The sequence below is a fragment of the Carettochelys insculpta genome, chromosome 22 (genome assembly GCF_033958435.1).
Source record: "Carettochelys insculpta isolate YL-2023 chromosome 22, ASM3395843v1, whole genome shotgun sequence".
NCBI lineage: Eukaryota > Metazoa > Chordata > Testudines > Carettochelyidae > Carettochelys > Carettochelys insculpta.
Window position 1 is genome coordinate 10,197,460 of NC_134158.1, and position 19,542 is coordinate 10,217,001.

General features: G+C 60.8%; 1 protein-coding gene across 1 annotated transcript; it reads left to right on the plus strand.

The window, feature by feature from the left end:
• The first annotated feature begins 1,161 nt into the window (after positions 1 to 1,161).
• On the plus strand, positions 1,162 to 16,799 carry LOC142024404 (uncharacterized). Its single transcript, XM_075016368.1, has 8 exons — positions 1,162 to 3,950; positions 8,668 to 9,176; positions 10,378 to 10,400; positions 10,694 to 10,800; positions 12,100 to 12,204; positions 13,905 to 14,092; positions 15,391 to 15,494; positions 16,425 to 16,799. Exons 2-8 carry the CDS (start codon positions 8,760 to 8,762, stop codon positions 16,543 to 16,545), a joined length of 1,065 nt encoding a protein of 354 aa, XP_074872469.1. The 5' UTR covers positions 1,162 to 3,950; positions 8,668 to 8,759; the 3' UTR covers positions 16,546 to 16,799.
• The last annotated feature ends 2,743 nt before the right edge of the window (positions 16,800 to 19,542 follow it).

The following is a 19,542-nucleotide window of genomic DNA, read 5'->3' on the forward strand; positions in this document are numbered from 1 at the left end:
CCTAAGACGGCTGCACGGAGCTGAGCTGGATTGGATTCCCAGCTGGCACAGGGTCTGGTGAATGCTTCAAGTCCTTCTCCTTTTCAAATGGGAAAGGACCGGTGCGTTGTGAACACTGTGGGGCACCAACCTCCCGCCCCGGTTTACTAATCACCTGCCCTTTGTACGCAGCTTGGCTGGATTTCTAAATGACCAGTGTTAATACAAACAGGAATTAACGCAGGAAAGTCTTGGAGCCCGCGTTCTAACGAAGGTCCTGCAAGATAATCCCCAGGGCTCCTCCTGGCGTTATAATCCACCAGCGTATTATTCGCACTGCCAGGCTGGGTCAAATGTGACGTCCATTTACGCCGCGTTCTTGTCTCCCACCGCGCCCAGCGTGGCCGGTATCACGGATAAGATCAAGAGACCTCTGCTGGAGAACGATGGAAGAACCTACCCCTGGGGTTTGCTCCTTTCCTGAGCCCCCCGCCTGCTGGCAATTGGCGTGTGCCCCACAGGAGGAGTTTATTTGTGCGCACGACATCCGTGTGTGCATTTTTGACCCTGACTATTGCAAATCCGAATATCCCCAAACTCCCTGTGAACAGCCCCTCGCTGTGTGAATGCTCCTGTGTTCTCGCCCCCCTCGCGTAGCTGAGGGCAGTGTAAGCCCCCAGCGCCTGCTGTGAGAAGCATTTTCTCCGGGCGGGCTCTGGAGTGGTTGGCTTTCACTTTCAGTGAGCGTCTCCTTCTTCTGGGGGAGCTGGGAAAGTGCGAATTGTTCTACTCAATATATTACCGGTGAGAGGGGCCTTTTCCTCGCGCGCGACGATGGAGGAGTTTCACACCGTGTTACTCTTGCATAGCCTCTGAGAGACGACTTCATGTGCTGCGAAAGAAAGTTCCAGCCCAAGCCCCACGTCTAAAACAGCGACTCGGGGGGCGGGTCCTTTGCCTTCCAGGGGCACCGGATTCATTTCTGGCTCAGATCTATTCCTGGTGCGATGGGTGTGCTGGGGGAGTCGGGGGGTGGGGGGACGCACACCCTGACAGTCTGGGGCCTACCAAACCGGCACCCAGGTAGTAAAATGAGCCGATGTGGGGCTGGGGGGGAGTCGGAAGCCTTGGGGCTGGGTTCCCTTTAGGGACCAGGATTTTAAGGGACAAGCAAACGGCCCAGAGGCCGAGCTTAGACACAGAATAAGGCCACCAGAGGGCAGCACAGCCCAAGAGAGCAGAGAACAGGCTGTGGCTGCTGGGCACAGACTGAGAACCGACCCAGCTCGTGTCACAGGTCAGGCTGAGCAGATGCCAGTGTTGGCCAGAGTGCTAGAGAATGACACGCCAGAGGCCCGGGCTCCTTTCCGTCACCTTTGCTTTATTGATTCAGCACCACAGAGCAAATGGCAGGAAGGAATTGCAGCAGAAACATGTTGCAAAGAAAAACTCCCTTCGTTCCCCCCGCCAGCACAGAGCAGCAGGGAGCCAGCAATTCAGAGCTGATCCCCAGACTCAGCCTGTGCTACCCACGAGATCTGCTAATGACCTAAAAGTTCGCATCTTACTGAAGAGGAATTTTCACAGCAGTTTGGAAGGAGAGGCTGCTGAACTCTCCTTTCTATTCAAATTTGACACATTAACACGTGGTTTGAGTGGGGATGGGAATTTTCTAGGCTTTTATAGGGGCTCTTTTGCATACTTGGCTTTATCTAATTCTTCACACGCACACCCTTCTGCCCCTCTACTCTCTGAATTGCTCACCTTGATAATATTTTTCTGCTTTGTCAACCTTGATTACTATTGTTGGTTTTCTGTGCCTTACATATTGAGTCTGTTCTGGTACGGCTCTGGTCTGAAGAAGTGGGTCTGCCTCATGAAAGTTCATCACCTAATAGATTATTTTGTTAGTCTTTAAAGTGCTGCTGGATTGCTTTTTTGTTTGATAGTATATAGACTAGCACGGCTCCCTCTCTGTTACTATTCAACATGCAAAAAGAACTAAGTCTTAACTACTGAGTCCAGACTAGTAACTAACTCCTAATGTTTGACATGTACGGAATTTGCATGTAACAGATTTCTCAGTGGATCGGGACTGGCTGGCATGTTGTGTTTATTTTGGCTTAGTAACTGACTTTGATCTGTCTGTTTTCACTTGCAATGATGGAAACCCTATTCTTTATACTCAGCAAAAGCTCTTTTGGTCTTTATCAAGTCTGGTGTAAATATTTGTCACTGTGGAATGGAGGCAACCACTGGGCATGCCTCCCATTCATTGATAAAGTGGGGAGACCTTAGGAGTTTACCCCATGTAAAACTCCTACACAGAGTACAAAGGGGTTTTGGTCCCTTTTGGGGGCTGGTTTCCTGGGTGCTGAACCTTCTCAGAGCTGAACTGGTGCAGCGTCTGAGTTTCTTCCCAGGGCGTGGAAATGGCAGCTCTGTGCCTTGGAGGGGAGAGACCAGAGCTTCTGACCCAGCAGGACAAGGGCAGGTAGAGAGGCACTGTGGCATGGCCAGCGCACCGGGGACAACCTCAAGGGGACCTCTGTGAGTGAACCTGTCACAGAGTCATGCACCAAACTCCCTTAGCTGGACCTGGCTACTCAGGAGACGACTCTGCAAACCAGCCAGCCTGGGCCCTTCGAGCCGGTGGGAGAATTGGCAGCAGCCGGAGCTTTGGGCACCCTGGTGCTCTGCGGACAGGGTGGCGGTTAGAAGAACCTGTGAAATGACGGAGGTGGAGCTCATTTCTGGGCCACTATCCATCAGCCCCCCCCACCCCCCACGTTTGAACCAGGATCATCACGGCTGGTTTCTGGATCCAGTTGCAGGGGTGGATTCGAACACCTTCAAGGCGGCTGCTGAGCCGCTCGGGTCTCTCGTCGGAGAACAAATATCACGCATGACCCCGTTTCCTTCCTCCGCCAGAGCCCTCCCCACCCAGCGTTATGTCGGTACAAGGCCGAGGATGGGTGTCTGTCGGGAGTCGGGGCCGGTCCAACGCTTCCCAGCAGCACTGAGGTTCTAGCAGGAAAACTTTCATCTGCTCAAAGGGGCGTTTGGAGCTGGACAATTCGAGACCACCTCTAAGTTCTCCCTTCTTCCTCCTCGCCCAGGCCCTTCCGCCGATGGTTACACAGCGAGTGTTCCTCCGCAGAGATCACACCAAGACGTCTCCCACTTCCCTTCGCCGCTTCCTCACTGCATTCTGCCTCTCACTCGCAGGAGCCCGTCTGCACCTTCCAATCTGCAAGCTTGTTAACATTGTCACTGGGAATTAGGTGTATCATAATGGAGCCTACTAAGCAATGCAGTTCATGGTACCATTGGGCCGGGCGCTGCACAGACACACAGCGAGAGACAGTCTATGTGTTGCAGGCATTACAATGAACTAGGGTAGGGTGAAGGGGTACATTACGCACCCAGGGATGATGCCAGGTTAACTGCGGCACCCTTTTGTGGGAGGGTGGAGTTTCCTTGGAAGAACATTGGCGTTAGCTCCAGAAATCAGGAAGGACCCAGAGAGGGTCCCGGAGGACAGGGCAGGAGAGATCCGAGGGCAGGTATGGGGTGAGGCTGAGGTGCAGAGAGGGACCAGGAGGACAGGGCAGGAGAGATCCGAGGGCAGGTGCAGGGTGAGGCTGAGTTGAAGCTGCTGCAGGACAGGGCAGGAGAGATCCGAGGGCAGGTGTGGGGTGAGGCTGAGGTGAAGCCACTGCAGAACAGGGCCCAGGCTGGGGCTGCAGCAAACAGCCAATGAACCCGCCCCCAGGAAAAGCAGGCAGCCAACCAAGCCCAGGCGGCTATTTCAGGCTCCCCGTGTGAGCCCCCGATCGGTTTCACTGCCCCGCTCTGAACTGCCTGAGTTCTGCCCGTCGCTGCCTGCTGCCCAGCGGGGGCCCTGGCACCTGGGCACCGGTGAGATTTGCTGCACCGGGGGTCTGCTAGAGCCAAGGAGCGTGTTCCAGGTAGGGCGGCTCGCGGGCTGGTCGGCCCCCTGGAGCAGAAAGGTGATCCCGAGCTCTCAGCCCCTGGCTCAGGTCCAGCTCGGTGCTAATGACTGGAGCAGACAGCCGGGGGCCAGGGTGGATGGTTAGGGATGGTGGATGGTGGATGGTTAGGGATGCTGGAGCAGACGGCCGGGGGCGAGGGTGGATGGTTAGGGTTAGGTGGATGGTTAGGGATGCTGGAGCAGACGGCTGGGGGTGAGGGTGGATGGTTAGGGTGAGGTGGATGGTGGATGGTTAGGTATGGTGGAGCAGACGGCCGGGGGCGAGGGTGGATGGTTAGGGTTAGGTGGATGGTGGATGGTTAGGGATGCTGGAGCAGACGGTTGGGGGCGAGGGTGGATGGTTTGGGTTAGGTGGATGGTGGATGGTTAGGGATGCTGGAGTAGATGGCTGGGGGCGAGGGTGGATGGTTAGGGTTAGGTGGATGGTGGATGGTTAGGGATGGTGGAGTAGATGGCCGGGGGCGAGGGTGGATGGTTAGGGATGGTGGATGGTTAGGGATGGTGGAGTAGATGGCCAGGGGCGAGGGTGGATGGTTACGGATGGTGGATGGTTAGGGATGGTGGAGCAGACGGTTGGGGGCGAGGGTGGATGGTTAGGGTGAGGTGGATGGTGGATGGTTAGGTATGGTGGAGCAGACGGTTGAGGGCGAGGGTGGATGGTTAGGGTGAGGTGGATGGTGGATGGTTAGGGATGCTGGAGTAGATGGCTGGGGGCGAGGGTGGATGGTTAGGGTGAGGTGGATGGTGGATGGTTAGGGATGGTGGAGCAGACGGTTGAGGGCGAGGGTGGATGGTTTGGGTTAGGTGGATGGTGGATGGTTAGGGATGCTGGAGCAGACGGCTGGGGGTGAGGGTGGATGGTTAGGGTGAGGTGGATGGTGGATGGTTAGGTATGGTGGAGCAGACGGTTGGGGGCGAGGGTGGATGGTTTGGGTTAGGTGGATGGTGGATGGTTAGGGATGCTGGAGCAGACGGCCGGGGGCGAGGGTGGATGGTTAGGGTTAGGTGGATGGTTAGGGATGGTGGAGTAGATGGCCGGGGGCGAGGGTGGATGGTTAGGGATGGTGGATGGTTAGGGATGGTGGAGTAGATGGCCGGGGGCGAGGGTGGATGGTTAGGGATGGTGGATGGTTAGGGATGGTGGAGTAGATGGCCGGGGGCGAGGGTGGATGGTTAGGGATGGTGGATGGTTAGGGATGGTGGAGTAGATGGCCGGGGGCGAGGGTGGATGGTTAGGGACGGTGGATGGTTAGGGATGGTGGAGCAGACGGTTGGGGGCGAGGGTGGATGGTTTGGGTTAGGTGGATGGTGGATGGTTAGGGATGCTGGAGCAGACGGCCAGGGGCGAGGGTGGATGGTTAGGGATGGTGGATGGTTAGGGATGGTGGAGTAGATGGCCGGGGGCGAGGGTGGATGGTTAGGGATGGTGGATGGTTAGGGATGGTGGAGCAGACGGTTGGGGGCGAGGGTGGATGGTTAGGGATGGTGGATGGTTAGGGATGGTGGAGCAGACGGCCGGGGGCGAGGGTGGATGGTTAGGGTGAGGTGGATGGTGGATGGTTAGGGATGCTGGAGTAGATGGCTGGGGGCGAGGGTGGATGGTTAGGGTGAGGTGGATGGTGGATGGTTAGGGATGCTGGAGTAGATGGCCGGGGGCGAGGGTGGATGGTTAGGGATGGTGGATGGTTAGGGATGGTGGAGCAGATGGTTGGGGGCGAGGGTGGATGGTTAGGGTGAGGTGGATGGTGGATGGTTAGGGATGCTGGAGTAGATGGCTGGGGGCGAGGGTGGATGGTTAGGGTGAGGTGGATGGTGGATGGTTAGGGATGCTGGAGTAGATGGCCGGGGGCGAGGGTGGATGGTTAGGGATGGTGGATGGTTAGGGATGGTGGAGCAGATGGTTGGGGGCGAGGGTGGATGGTTAGGGTGAGGTGGATGGTGGATGGTTAGGGATGGTGGAGTAGATGGCCGGGGGCGAGGGTGGATGGTTAGGGATGGTGGATGGTTAGGGATGGTGGAGTAGATGGCCGGGGGCGAGGGTGGATGGTTAGGGACGGTGGATGGTTAGGGATGGTGGAGCAGACGGTTGGGGGCGAGGGTGGATGGTTTGGGTTAGGTGGATGGTGGATGGTTAGGGATGCTGGAGCAGACGGCCAGGGGCGAGGGTGGATGGTTAGGGATGGTGGATGGTTAGGGATGGTGGAGTAGATGGCCGGGGGCGAGGGTGGATGGTTAGGGATGGTGGATGGTTAGGGATGGTGGAGCAGACGGTTGGGGGCGAGGGTGGATGGTTAGGGATGGTGGATGGTTAGGGATGGTGGAGCAGACGGCCGGGGGCGAGGGTGGATGGTTAGGGTGAGGTGGATGGTGGATGGTTAGGGATGCTGGAGTAGATGGCTGGGGGCGAGGGTGGATGGTTAGGGTGAGGTGGATGGTGGATGGTTAGGGATGCTGGAGTAGATGGCCGGGGGCGAGGGTGGATGGTTAGGGATGGTGGATGGTTAGGGATGGTGGAGCAGATGGTTGGGGGCGAGGGTGGATGGTTAGGGTGAGGTGGATGGTGGATGGTTAGGGATGCTGGAGTAGATGGCTGGGGGCGAGGGTGGATGGTTAGGGTGAGGTGGATGGTGGATGGTTAGGGATGCTGGAGTAGATGGCCGGGGGCGAGGGTGGATGGTTAGGGATGGTGGATGGTTAGGGATGGTAGAGCAGATGGTTGGGGGCGAGGGTGGATGGTTAGGGTGAGGTGGATGGTGGATGGTTAGGGATGCTGGAGTAGATGGCTGGGGGCTAGGGTGGATGGTTAGGGATGCTGGAGCAGACGGTCGGGCGCGAGGGTGGGTCTCCATCCCTGGAGCTAGTTCACAGCGCGTTGGACAGACACCAATCAGGGATGGTGCAGACAGCGCTCGGTCCTTCCCAGAGCGCTGGACTGGACTGGCGGCCTCTCGAGGTCCCTTCCAGTCCTCGTGGGCTGTGATCACACCTCAGGCTTTTGGGAAATTGGCGTCGTCCGCCCCCCGGGCTCGGTAACGTCCCTTCGAAAAGCGTCTCTGGCTCGCCAGCTCCAGCGGGCCGGGAGTCGATTCACGTCCACAGCTGGCGGCAGGGTGTTGACGGGTGCAGAGCCTCCCAGGCGCGCTGCTGGGCTGGTGGTTTTAAACGACGTCCTGACCCGGTTGTAAACGTTCACATCGCTCGCGGAGGCCGAGGGAAGGCCGGGAGCTTTCTCGGCAGGCTCAGGGGCCGGCAGAGACAAGCCGGTCCTCTACCTTTACCCTGCAGTGCCGCCGGCACTCTGCGTCCAGCCCCTTGCGCAGTTCCTCAGGCGCCCGTGTCCGGGTCCCAGGCAGGAGAAAACCCCCGCGGCTCGGGCAGAGCTATTCATAGCCGGGCGGCTCAGAGGCAGCTGCAGGAGCCTGACCTGCTGGTGACCCCTGTTTTGAACCAGCTGCGATTTCAGGCTGACGCACGTGAAGACGCCCTCGGAGAGCTGCCGGGACCAGCAGCCGAGAGGTGCCAGGTTCAGCTCCTCCCTCACTTGCCCTAACCGCTCTGTGCGCGGTTGTTTGGATTTTATCCTCATCTCCTGCGGTCGCTGCCCCGGTGTGGATCCGGCGGTTCCTTCGCGATGTTTGTCAGCCCCACCGGTGCTGTGTCTCCCGACGGGGGTCCCCACCAATGCCAGCCCCTACTCCTGAGCAGAGAGTCACCGACCCCCAGGGCTGGGCGGGACCTCAGGAGGTCATCCACTCCAGCCCCCTGCCCACAGCAGGAGCAACCCCGACTGAGTCACCCAGCCAGGGCTTGGTCAGGTGGGACTTAAACACCTCCAGGGATGGGGAACCCACCACCTCTCTAGGTAACACATCCCAGGGCTTCACCTCCCTCCTGGGGAAAGAGTTTTTCCTAATATCCGACCTGCACCTCCCCCTCTGTGACTTCAGCCCATTGCTCCTTGTTCTGCCGTCTGCCACCGCTGAGAACAGCCTCTCTAGAGCCCCCCTGCAGGAAGTTGAAGGCTGCTATTAAATCCCCCCCTCAGTCTTCTCTCCTGCAAACTAAAGGACCCCAAGCCCCTCAGCCTCTCCTCATGGGTCTTGTGCGCCAGCTCCTGAAGCATTTTCACTGCCCTCTGCAATGCGTCCGCGTCCTGTCTATACCGGGGGGCCCAGAACTGGACACAATACTCCAGATGTGGCCTCACCGGTGCCGAGCAGAGGGGAACAACCACTTCTCCAGCTCTGCTGGAAATGCTCCTCCCAATGCACCCCGACGTGCCATTAGCCTGCTTGGCTAGAAGGACCCACGGTTGGCTCATACCCGGCCTTTCACCCACCATAATCTGCCAGGTCCTTTTCCACTGCACTGCTCCTTAGCCAGTCGGTCCCCAGCCTCTAAGGGGTCCCCCCTCGGCCTTCTGTGCCTCCATGGTGCGGAACGGGAGCTTGGCGATCCGCCAGGGTAGCTCTGAGATCAGGCCACTGGAGAACCCCTTCCAATGCGGCCACGTTGCAGGCCCGCCGTGGGGAGTTTGCAGGCGGGTGGGCTTGGTCACAGGGCTCCGACATTCGGAAGCAGAGCGTCGTCGAGGCCAGCGTAGCCATGAGAATCTCTCTGTCCTTCTGCGCTCGAGTCCACCTCGTTCCCTTTCCGTCTCCTCCTTCCCAAAGGGCCGGCAGAGGCCAGAGGGGGGAACAAACAGCTGCACGCAAAGAGCGACCCCAAGAGCCAAGAGCGAACCTCCCAGTCGCCTGCAGGAGCCATGGCAGACGCGAACGGCCGGCAGCAGCCCCGGGGTCTCGGCACCTGCGCCGGCAGCCTGGAGCGCCGGGGGCACCCAGAGATCAGACCCTGCGGGCACAGCATGTGCCAGGCCTGCGGCCGTCGGCCCTGGGGAGACGTGGCAGAGCCCTTCTCCTGCCCCTGGCGCACGGAGCGTTTGCAGGGGGAGGAATCCGGCTCCGATCCCCAGCCCCGGGCAGTGGATGGAACGGACGGGGAATTCCCGTTAGCGGGGACAAGTGCGTGGCCCGATAGCGTGTGCGTGTGCCACAGAGCCCAGCAGCGCCTCCTCTGCGCGGAGCATCAGACCTTCAGCTGTGCCGTCTGCAGGGGGGCCCAGAATCGCACCTCGCACCTGGAGACTCCCGGCGAGGAGGTGGGAGTCAACAGCAGCCAGGTAAGTGCTTGTGCTGACTGGGTAATTACACCAGCTCCCAGCTGCCCCAGCTGAGATCAGGGCCCCGTTGGGCCGGGCGCTGCACAGACACACAGCGAGAGACAGTCCCTGCCCCAGCTGAGATCAGGGCCCCGTCGGGCCGGGCGCTGCACAGACACACAGCGAGAGACGGTCCCTGCCCCGGCTGAGATCAGGGCCCCGTCGGGCCGGCCACTGCACAGACACACAGCGAGAGACAGTCCCTGCCCCGGCTGAGATCAGGGCCCTGTCGGGCCGGGCGCTGCACAGACACACAGCGAGAGACAGTCCCTGCCCCGGCTGAGATCAGGGCCCCGTTGGGCCGGGCGCTGCACAGACACACAGCGAGAGACAGTCCCTGCCCCGGCTGAGATCAGGGCCCCGTCGCGCCGGGCGCTGCACAGACACACAGCGAGAGACAGTCCCTGCCCCGGCTGAGATCAGGGCCCCGTCGGGCCGGGTGCTGCACAGACACACAGCGAGAGACAGTCCCTGCCCCAGCTGAGATCAGGGCCCCGTTGGGCCGGGCGCTGCACAGACACACAGCGAGAGACGGTCCCTGCCCCGGCTGAGATCAGGCCGGGAGCTGCCCACACAGCCGTTGCTCTGAACACCTCAGCAGTAGCAATAGACAAGTCCGAGAGTGGAAAGCTCTTGGTCCTTAGAGCAAATTGAAATTTTGAACAAATGGTTTTTAGAGCGAGAAAAGGCCATTTGAAAATGCAGCTTTCTGGAAGTTTGTTACTACGGACAATGAAACTGGGATGAAAAGTTGGATTTCCCCTGCCCTAAGCAGTTCAACTTGTGTACACTGTACCCGGCCAGAGCGTCGCGCTCTCGCTGCTGTTCCACCTCGTGGATAACAGCCTACTACTTATGCCAGCTCATGGGCTACCTCTGCTGCAAGAGCTCAGAGGCCAGCCTGAGCAAAGGGATGGGAATTTCGGGCGAACGTTCACACGTTTTTCGTATCCGTGACAAAGAGCAGTGAGCTGAGCCTGGCTGACCTCCCCCTCCCCCTCCCCTGCGCTCAATGCCACGGCCAACGCATTGGGAGCCCCAAAAACAGAGATCACGCAGAGATCACGGGCTCACCGGTGCCGTCTGGCGTGAGCCGCTCCCTGTCCCAGAGGAGCTCTGGGGTCCGGCCCAGGGGTTGAGTTTCCTCTGCTCTCTCCCCTAGGGCATCAGGCGCAGCACAGCCGGGTAAGTGACCCCGACTGCTCCCTCCTGAGCTGTGTGGGGCTGGAAGGGGGCTGAGAAACAGGTTCCACCCCTGAGGGTAAGTTTACACTGAAAAAAGCACAGCACGTTGTCTCCGAGCCCTGGCCGGGTGACTGGGGCTCCCCGGCCTCAGACCAGGGGTTAGTACCGGGGCCTGGGCTGTGGGAAGGGGCTGCTTGGCTGGAATTCCCCTGACTGCTCAAAGCCTCCCCCAGCCCCGGTGTGAGCGTCCCCCGCACGGCCGGCGTCGTCCCCCCAGCACTGTGATTTTGCAGCAGGGAGAAGTTTCAAACGCCAAAGCCGAGTTCTCCTGCGTGCAGAGACGCAGCCACAGCGGAGCTGGGGCCGCAGGCTGCAGACGGGGACCCAGCTGGGCTCGAAGGTAAAGGAAATGATTTGGGGGGGGTCTTAAGCACACCCAATGCAGGGCCACCGGGGAAGGAGGAAGGGAGAGCCACCATCTGCAAAGCCACCCGCTGGGGTTAGCACGTTTCCCAGGGAGGGCTCAGAGTGCTTTATGGAGGGGTAACGTGGCAGGTTTTCCAGGCTCTGCGGAGGGAACCAAACCAGGGCCACGTGCTTCAAACAGGGCTCCTGACAGCTCAGGACTGGGGGGGGCGGTCTTCCACTGTCAAGCACCAAACCCGTCCCACCGAGCACGGCTGTCACCACTCTGGCCAGCAAGAAATCACACCAGCAATACCCTCCAACATGCCGGCTTCCCTGGTGCCACCGCCCGTCCCCTCTGCGCACAGAGGAGGGGTTGTGAAAACCAATCGCACCAAATCCACACGGGTCCTTCCAGCCCCAGAGGGCCAGTCCCATCCCCAGGGCAATGCACACCTCAGATCTGACCCCAAAGAGGCCGCTGGGCCAGGCCTTTCGCATCTCAAGGTTTATGAATGAGAGGCATAGGCTGAGCGTGCAATGGTGAATACAATCCAGTTACGCACACCGATCACCGTGCAGGCCGCAGCAGATGGAAAAGGCTCTTATCGTAAAAGTCTGGAGAGCCTGTCCTTGGGGAGGCATAGCTGAGCGGGTTGAGCATTGGCCTGCTAAACCCAGGGGTTGTGAGCTCAATCCTTGAGGAGGCCATTGAGGGAGTGGGACAAATAGATGCCAGGGATGGGGCTTGGCCCTACCAAGAGGGCAGGGACTGGGCTAGCTGAGGTCCCTTCCAGCTCTAGGAGATGTGTATCTGCAGTTCTAGATAGGTAGAATAAGTCACCAGCCCTTCTGGGCTGAGCTCCTCGCAGAGATGCCCATGAGCTGGAGTGAAGACCAAGATGGAAGAGCCTCAGGGTCCCCTTTGTCCCTGGCCCACGTTGAGGGAAATCCATTGTTCTCCCTGTGTGGGAGCCCAGCAGAGATGAAGCCTGTCCCTGGTCTGTCAGGCAGGTGATAAGGCCCTTTCCCAGTGAAGTCTGGCTTCCCTGGCAAGGGGCTGTGGTCACACCTCTGACTGACGTCTCCCTGAGCCTAAAGTCCTGGGGCAAACAAAGAACAGTGCTTGGGGCACCATTTTCACCTTCATTCAAAAGCCACCAACGCCCCAAGAGGAGGTCAGTCCTGTTTTGCAGAGGGGTATCTAGCACCATGCTGCATTCCAGCCCTAGGCTCTACCCCCCGGAGCGTAATCCCCCGAGGGATTTAAACAGCTTTCCTGCTCCCCTCGCAGGCGACCCCCCTTTCTCCAGGATCCAGACGTTGATGGCATGGACGATCCTTCTCCTCTTCCTAGTGGCTATTGGGGGACTGAGTGCCACTATATTCGTTTTCGCACGTGAGTAGAAAGGGCTTGGGCTGACTCCGTCTACACGTCTCGGTTACTCGTCCGGTCTGCCTCTTTCTTTGCTCTCTCCGGTACAAGTCCAGATCCTGGCCCCCTCCAAGCTCCTTCCGGGGTGTAAATGGGATGCAGACACCTCCCTGGTTGAATTCACCTTCGGTAGGAGAGATCCCCACGAGCGTAGACATCCCTGGCACAGGTAATGTCAGGTTACATGGAATCACTGTATTAAACAGGTGGGGAGTATTACAAGAAAACCGATGCAAGCGATAGCCCCAGACTTCTACCCAGCTCATGCTCCAACTTTGCCTCATTTGAGCTGTGTCTACACGTGCACGCTACTTCGAAGTAGCGGCACCAACTTCGAAATAGCGCCCGTCGCGGCTACACGCGTTGGGCGCTATTTCGAAGTTAACTTCGACGTTAGGCGGCGAGACGTTGAAGTCGCTAACCTCATGAGGGGATCGGAATAGCGCCCTACTTCGACGTTCACGAAGTAGGGACCGTGTAGACAATCTGCGTCCCGCAATGTCGAAATTGCTGGGTCCTCCATGGCGGCCATCAGCTGGGGGGTTGAGAGATGCTCTCTCTCCAGCCCCTGCGGGGCTCTATGGTCACCGTGGGCAGCAGCCCTTAGCCCAGGGCTTCTGGCTGCTTCTGCGGCAGCTGGGGATCTATGCTGCAGGCACAGGGTCTGCAACCAGTTGTCAGCTCTGTGTATCTTGTGTTGTTTAGTGCAACTGTGTCTGGGAGGGGCCCTTTAAGGGAGCGGCTTGCTGTTGAGTCCGCCCTGTGACCCTGTCTGCAGCTGTGCCTGGCACCCTTATTTCGATGTGTGCTACTTTGGCATGTAGACGTACCCTCACAGCGCCTATTTCGATGTGGTGCCGCGCAACGTCGAAGTTGAACATCGACGTTGCCAGCCCTGGAGGACGTGTAGACGTTATTCATCGAAATAGCCTATTTCGATGTTGGCTTCACGTGTAGACGTAGCCTTGCTGACCAGGAACCAGGGGGACGATAGCAAGTGTGAAAAATTGAGACTGTGGATGAGAGCAGCAGAGCCTAAAACCCCTTCCTGTTCTTCTGCCCCCAGCACAGCCCATTGTCTGGAGCTGGCCCCAGCTTGCCTGATCTGGTCCACGAGGCTCAGAGTTCCATATCTCCGATACCACCATGGGCCTGGTGCTATGGAGGAGACTCCCGAGCCGTGGGGGCCAGCTCCATACCAGCCGTGGTCCAGAGCCGGGCCGTGGGCCAGGGAGTTCCCACCCCTGCATGAAGGGCTCGTGTTAGGAAGATGGGGGTCACTTGTTCCCCACACACAGCAGGGCAAGACACAACGGGCCCTGTCTGCAGCGGGGAAGGGTTATGCTGGACACTGTGGGAAACTTGTGCACTCTCGGGGCAGCACAGCTCCGAAGCCGCTTCCCCTGGAGGCTGGGGATCCCGGTCGCTGGAGGTGTTTAAGGCCAGGTTGGACGAACACCAGTCTGGGCCAGGCTGGGTGTACGTGGCCCTGCCCCAGCAGACTTGATGACCTCACGTTGTCCCATCCAGCCAACATTTCTACCATTACAGCCGCGTCTCCCTTAGCCCTGGCGGGAAATTCCCTGACCGTTCCCGCAGCCCCAGTGTGACATCCGCAGGGACGGGAGAGCCTGGACCGGCTGTTATCACTTGTGTATTCCCAGGAGCTTCAGTCAAGCCTGATGGGCCCGAGCCACAAGCATCTGCTTCCCCCTGCTGCCCAGAAGGCTGGCTGGGCGCCCTGGGACACTGCTTCTACCTTTCCGAGGAAGAGGGGACCTGGAGCACAGGCCAGAATTACTGCACGTCTCACACCGCCTCCCTGGCTGCACACGGCAGCTTCCAGGCACTGGTACGATGCAGCTGTCACTATGGGATAACGGCAACGGACCAGGCTGGGCACAGCAGAGGGTGTTGGCATTAGGTGGGGACACACAATACCAGCCAGAGCCCTGCCCATAAGTTAAACCCCGCCGACAACCTCTGCCCCACCCACAGCCTACGCCCCTCTCACTCGTGACGCCAAGCATTGCCCTTTGGCAGCGGTAACCAGCCCTGTTTTAAAGAAAAGGCCCAGCCCCACCCCAGACGTGATGAGATTCGGCATAACAGCTGTGGCGTTAGTAAAGCTCCCCCTAGAAGCAGAGGTTGTTGGCCGCCCAGTTGTACTCACATCACATTTTTTCCTCTGCAACCGCGGGGCTGGGAACGTTTTACACATTTAATGGGCAGCCGAGAGTCTGATCGATTCCCAGGGCACGGGACTATGCTCTGACTCTAACGATGAAACTGCAAGAGATGGCGACCCCAGGAGGGGTTACATGTCCAGGTGCTGTCGTGAGGTTCGGATCCTACGCCCAGTGGAGAGGGGCGGGACATGGGCCATGTCGCTACGTGATTGGCTCAGGCTTTCTGCAGACTCAGGCAGGCGTGGCTGTATCACTTTCAGTTCTCGTTTACAGCCACATGGGGTGGAATATATGAATTTATTCTAGGGTAGCAGGCCTAGAGATTGCAGTGAGTGATCAGGGCACATTGAGCTATGGCATCATTGTCTAGACGGTATGGAGGAGATTATTGAGTGAAAACAGATGCCAATTACAGTCCCAAACAAGCAGATACCTACACAGCTCGCCCGCCAGCTTTACCTCTGTTGTTGACCAGGGACTTCCCCATCCAGTTTGTGACCCTGTGCGTCTAGCGGTGGACTGAGACACTCGTACAGACATGTCACGAAGGAGCCCCCAAGAGTTTGTCATCTGAGGTTTGAAAGCACAAAAACAGCACACACACCCCGAGCTGTGTGCAGGCCCAGTGCCCCAGCTCCAGCTGGAAGCTACAGCTCACACCCCCAGTGCAGCCCAGGGCAGGCGGTGGGGGAGACACTGCGAGTGCAGGCTGGTTTCCCTCTGTACCCCCAGAGATAGGACAACAACGTTGGTTCAGTTCCCAGCTCACCCACAGACCTTGGGGGTCACCCAGACAGTATGTAGGTGCCTGACTCCCATTGGCTGAGCTGGGGGCTCCATTAACCCCTCCCAAGAGAATAGCCCGTTCGACCCCATGGCCACATAAGCGCACACACTCACAGTGCGGGAATGGGCAGGGCAGAGGGAAACGTGACATATGATTTCCCTTTGTGTCATGCAGAATACTCTGGTGCGACAGACAGGCTCCGCCAATCACTGGCTTGGACTCCGGAGGGAACCGGGCCAGCCCTGGAGATGGGTGGATGGCACTGCATTCAACCACCAGTGAGTCCCCTTCTTTCTGACTGCACCTGGGGGGCAGAACAGAGGGGATCATCTCATGATATAGGGCAAGTAGGGCCAGAGCCCCACTCACGACTTGGGACCCTTAGAAAAGCCCCCTTCCCAGAGAGGAACCCGTCCCCTTTCCTCCCCCTCCAGAAGTGGCAGCAGGGGCCTGTCTACACCCAGGGTGGAATTGGTGTCACAAGTGGGATCCCAACAGCTGGGCCTTCTGCTCTCCTCTCTCCTGCCCCACGGTGCCGCCTGCTGGGGTGGAGTTGGCCAGCGAGGAGAATGGGTTTGGGCCGTTTTTCAGAACGTTGCTGTTTGGATTCCTGTTTCGACACGGCCTCTCGACCCCGTTTTCTTTTCAACGTGGGTCTAAAACAAAGCCCAAGTCCGAGAGCGACGTTTCACTTGGCCCGAGCCCAGAGCAAGAGCACCGCGGGATTTCTGCCGGCCATGTCCTCCGCCAGTTCGGCTGTGGGAAACTCCCAGATTTCCCGTGACTGCCCCCTGCCATCCGCCCCCCGGCGTGGGAATGCCAGGGGCAGCTGGGCCATGTAACCTTTCCCAGGCCCGGGCCCCGGGGGAGACACCCCGGGGGCATTTCTGTGCCTGGCGCATCCTTTGGGGGTTCCCCGCATGCAAGTGCGGCAGTTCTGTCTCTGGCCAGCAGAAGGGCAGGGCGGTACCGTCCAGCACAGCCCTCGGGGGGCTTGGGGCAGGGGGATCGCGGCAGGAAAGTACCAGGGAGAACTGCAAGTGTGGGGTGCAGGGCGGGGGGCTGAGTAGACAACCGTGGATGAGGATAGAGGGAGAGGAGGGGGGACAGACAAACCGCTGGACAGACGCTGGGCATATGACCCCCACCCCGCCTGCCCCATGCCACGCTGCCCCTGCCCGAGTAACGAGCCCCCTTCTGCCCCACAGGCAGGAGGTGCCGGGAGCCGGGCGCTGCGCGTACCTGGCGGCGGGAGCCCTGAGCAGCGCCGGGTGCCACACAGCAAGGGGCTGGGCCTGCCGCCGGGAGCCGGGCAGCCCCACGTGCTGAGCCGGACCCGGCACACGGCAGAGCCGCTGCCCCCCAGCACCAAGACACAGCTTGCGGGGGCCACCGCGTCCTGCTGGCGCTTCCAGCCCCGAGGCCGTTACCCGTCCCGTGTGCCCCGTCCCCACGGCCGGCCCTGGGGAGCGACAGCCCCACGTCTCCCTTCCCGCGGGGCCCAGGGAAAGGGGCGCAGCCCCTGGGACAGGATGGGGCCTGGGCTGCCAGCGGGCGCAGGGCCCAGGGGGTCAGCCAGGGCGGGGGCCAAGCACGGCGGGGGGGGGGTCGCCACTGCTGAGAAAAAGGGAGTGGGGGGGGGGGTCAGTGTGACTAGTGGAGGGGCAGAGTCACCCACAAACACACACACACAGCCAGGCGCCTCCTGGCCAGCAGGGGGCAGTGCTCTCTCACACACACACACACACACAGAGCCAGGCTGATCCTGGCCAGGAGGGGGCAGTGCTCAACACACACACACACACACACACACACACACACACACAGAGCCAGGCCCCTCCCGGCCAGCAGGGGGCAGTGCTCACACACACACACACACACACACACACACAGAGCCAGGCTGATCCCGGCCAGCAGGGGGCAGTGCTCTCTCTCACACACACACACACACACTCTGGCCCTGGCTGGATCACCCTGCAGGTCAGAGTCTGGCTCACGTCCAGGTGTGCAGAGCCCCCCCGACCCCTCCCGTGCCCATGGGGCCATCAGGCGGGGGGGGGGGGGGGTGGTTAATGAGTGACCCGGCCTGCTCCCTGCCCAGCAATGAGCTGCAATTAATGGTCTGGCGGGGGGGGGGGGGGGTGCGGGGGGAGGTGGGTAGTTCTAGTGTCAGCCAGGGACAGACACAGGGTCTGTCCCCCTGAGCCAGCCAGGCCCTGCCCTGGGCCGGGGGGAGCCGGCACCCCTAGAGGGGCCAGGCCCTGCCCCATTCCCTGCCCCCTGAGCCCCTGCCCTGGGCCGGGGGGAGCCGGCACCCCTAGAGGGGCCAGGCCCTGCCCCATTCCCTGCCCCCTGAGCCCCTGCCCTGGGCCGGGGGGAGCCGGCACCCCTAGAGGGGCCAGGCCCTGCCCCATTCCCTGCCCCCTGAGCCCCTGCCCTGGGCTGGGGGGAGCCAGTGCCTTTAGAGGGGCCAGGTCCTGCCCCACACCTTTATCTAACACGCTGGAGAGAAGCTGAGGCTGCAGCTCAGTGGAAGTAACCCCCCTACCCCCACCCCAGACCCGAACCCTGCAAACCCCCCACACCACCAACACACACCCTGGCCTGGCGGCTGAGCTGCACCACCGGTCCCACACCTCCCGGGCTGGCGGGGCCAGTGTGGGCAGGGGGTGCTTTGAGAGAGAAGGGTGGCCGGGCTGGCTGGCTGGGTGCATAGAGAGCGAGGGCTGGGTAGCAGGCTGGTTGGGTGGCTGGGTGCATAGGGACTATGGGTGGCTGGGTGCATAGGGACAAGGGCTGGCTGGCTGGGTGGGTGCATAGGGACTAGGGCTGGCTGGGTGGCTGGGTGCATAGGGAGCGAGGGCTGGCTGGGTGGCTGGGTGGGTGCATAGGGAGCGAGGGCTGGGTAGCAGGCTGGGTGGCTGGCTGGGTGCATAGAGACTAGGGCTGGCTGGCTGGCTGGGTGCATAGGGAGCGAGGGCAGGCTGGCTGGGTGGCTGGGTGGCTGGTTGGGTGCATAGGGAGCGAGGGCTGGCAGGCTGGCAGGGTGGCTGGGTGGGTGCATAGGGAGCGAGGGCAGGCTGGCAGGCTGGCTGGGTGGCTGGCAGGCTGGTTGGGTGCATAGAGACTAGGGCTGGCTGGCTGGCTGGGTGCATAGGGAGCGAGGGCAGGCTGGCTGGGTGGCTGGGTGGCTGGGTGGGTGCATAGGGAGCGAGGGCAGGCTGGCTGGGTGGCTGGGTGGCTGGCTGGGTGCATAGGGAGCGAGGGCAGGCTGGCTGGCTGGCTGGCTGGCTGGCTGGCAGGCCGGGTGGATAGGGAACTGGGGCGGCTGGTGATTGCCAGCTGCGACTGGACTTTTTTCAATGGCCCCGGCAGCCCAGCGGTGGCGGTTTTGCCGGCTGCAGCACGCGCTGTGGACGCTGGCAGGGAACTGGCTGCAGCGACTCCCGGCGCTGTCTGCAGCGGGTGCAGCTGCGTCAGCCGCACGGCCCGGGCCGGGCGCTGGCTTCGTCCCCCATGAACATCCTTTACATTTCCCCCATTAAAGCTCCTTCGCCTTCTGCTGAGCTCGGTTCCAAGCGCTCCCCGGGCTGCTTTGGGCTGAACCACCCGCAGCAGTTCGGTGTCGGCAGCAGATCCCCCCCACCTTCCCGCCGCCGGTTAACCCCTTCTCCAGACCGGTTCCACACCGGCTGCCTCGGGGGGCTCCCGGCACGGCCCCACGGAGACCGAGATGGCTGCGTTCACCGCTCGCTGCTCCGGAAACAGCCAGTCACTGCTGCCCTTCCTTCCTCTCCCCAGCGCTCAGGCCGGAGAGGCCCTTCCCTCTGCGCCCAGGACAAGGCACTTCATGTACGCGCCCGTGGTGGGGACCTGGTCTGGGCCTCCTGGACATCGGGGACCCCCCAGCCCCAGCCCGGCTGCACCTGCAGAGCGGGACCAGGTCGGGAGGGGGGTTCCCCAGCAGTGAGACACTTTCCCTTCACCCCTCACCCGGGTTTAGCTCTGGCTGATCCGCACTCGCTGCACGGCCAGGCCTGAGCCCCTGCCGACCCGGTGCCCTTCTGTGCATCTGCTGGCACCCGTAAGGACCTCCGCCGCCAACGACCACGGCCTGGGCAGCTCCGCTGAGCGCTCACCACACGGCGGGCTGCAGCCGGGAATCTCCGGCCTCGCCGACCGACGCAGAGAATCGTTAGCGCCGTCTGACGGCCTCGTCTGCCCGGAGCGCCCCTTGGCCAGCGGGTACCTGACCACCCCACACCCCCTCTGCCACTGGCTGTCGCGTCCTGCCCTCGTCACTCTTCCAGTGCTGGCCGGCCCGAC

What these genes read in the sequence shown, in the direction of transcription:
- LOC142024404 (XM_075016368.1), top strand. Translation starts at nt 8,760, where the DNA reads ATGGCAGACGCGAACGGCCGGCAGCAGCCCCGGGGTCTCGGCACCTGC. An exon ending in GGACCCAGCTGGGCTCGAAG is followed by an intron (nt 10,801 to 12,099) that starts GTAAAGGAAATG and finishes CTCCCCTCGCAG; the next exon opens with GCGACCCCCCTTTCTCCAGG. An exon ending in ACGGCAGCTTCCAGGCACTG is followed by an intron (nt 14,093 to 15,390) that starts GTACGATGCAGC and finishes TGTGTCATGCAG; the next exon opens with AATACTCTGGTGCGACAGAC.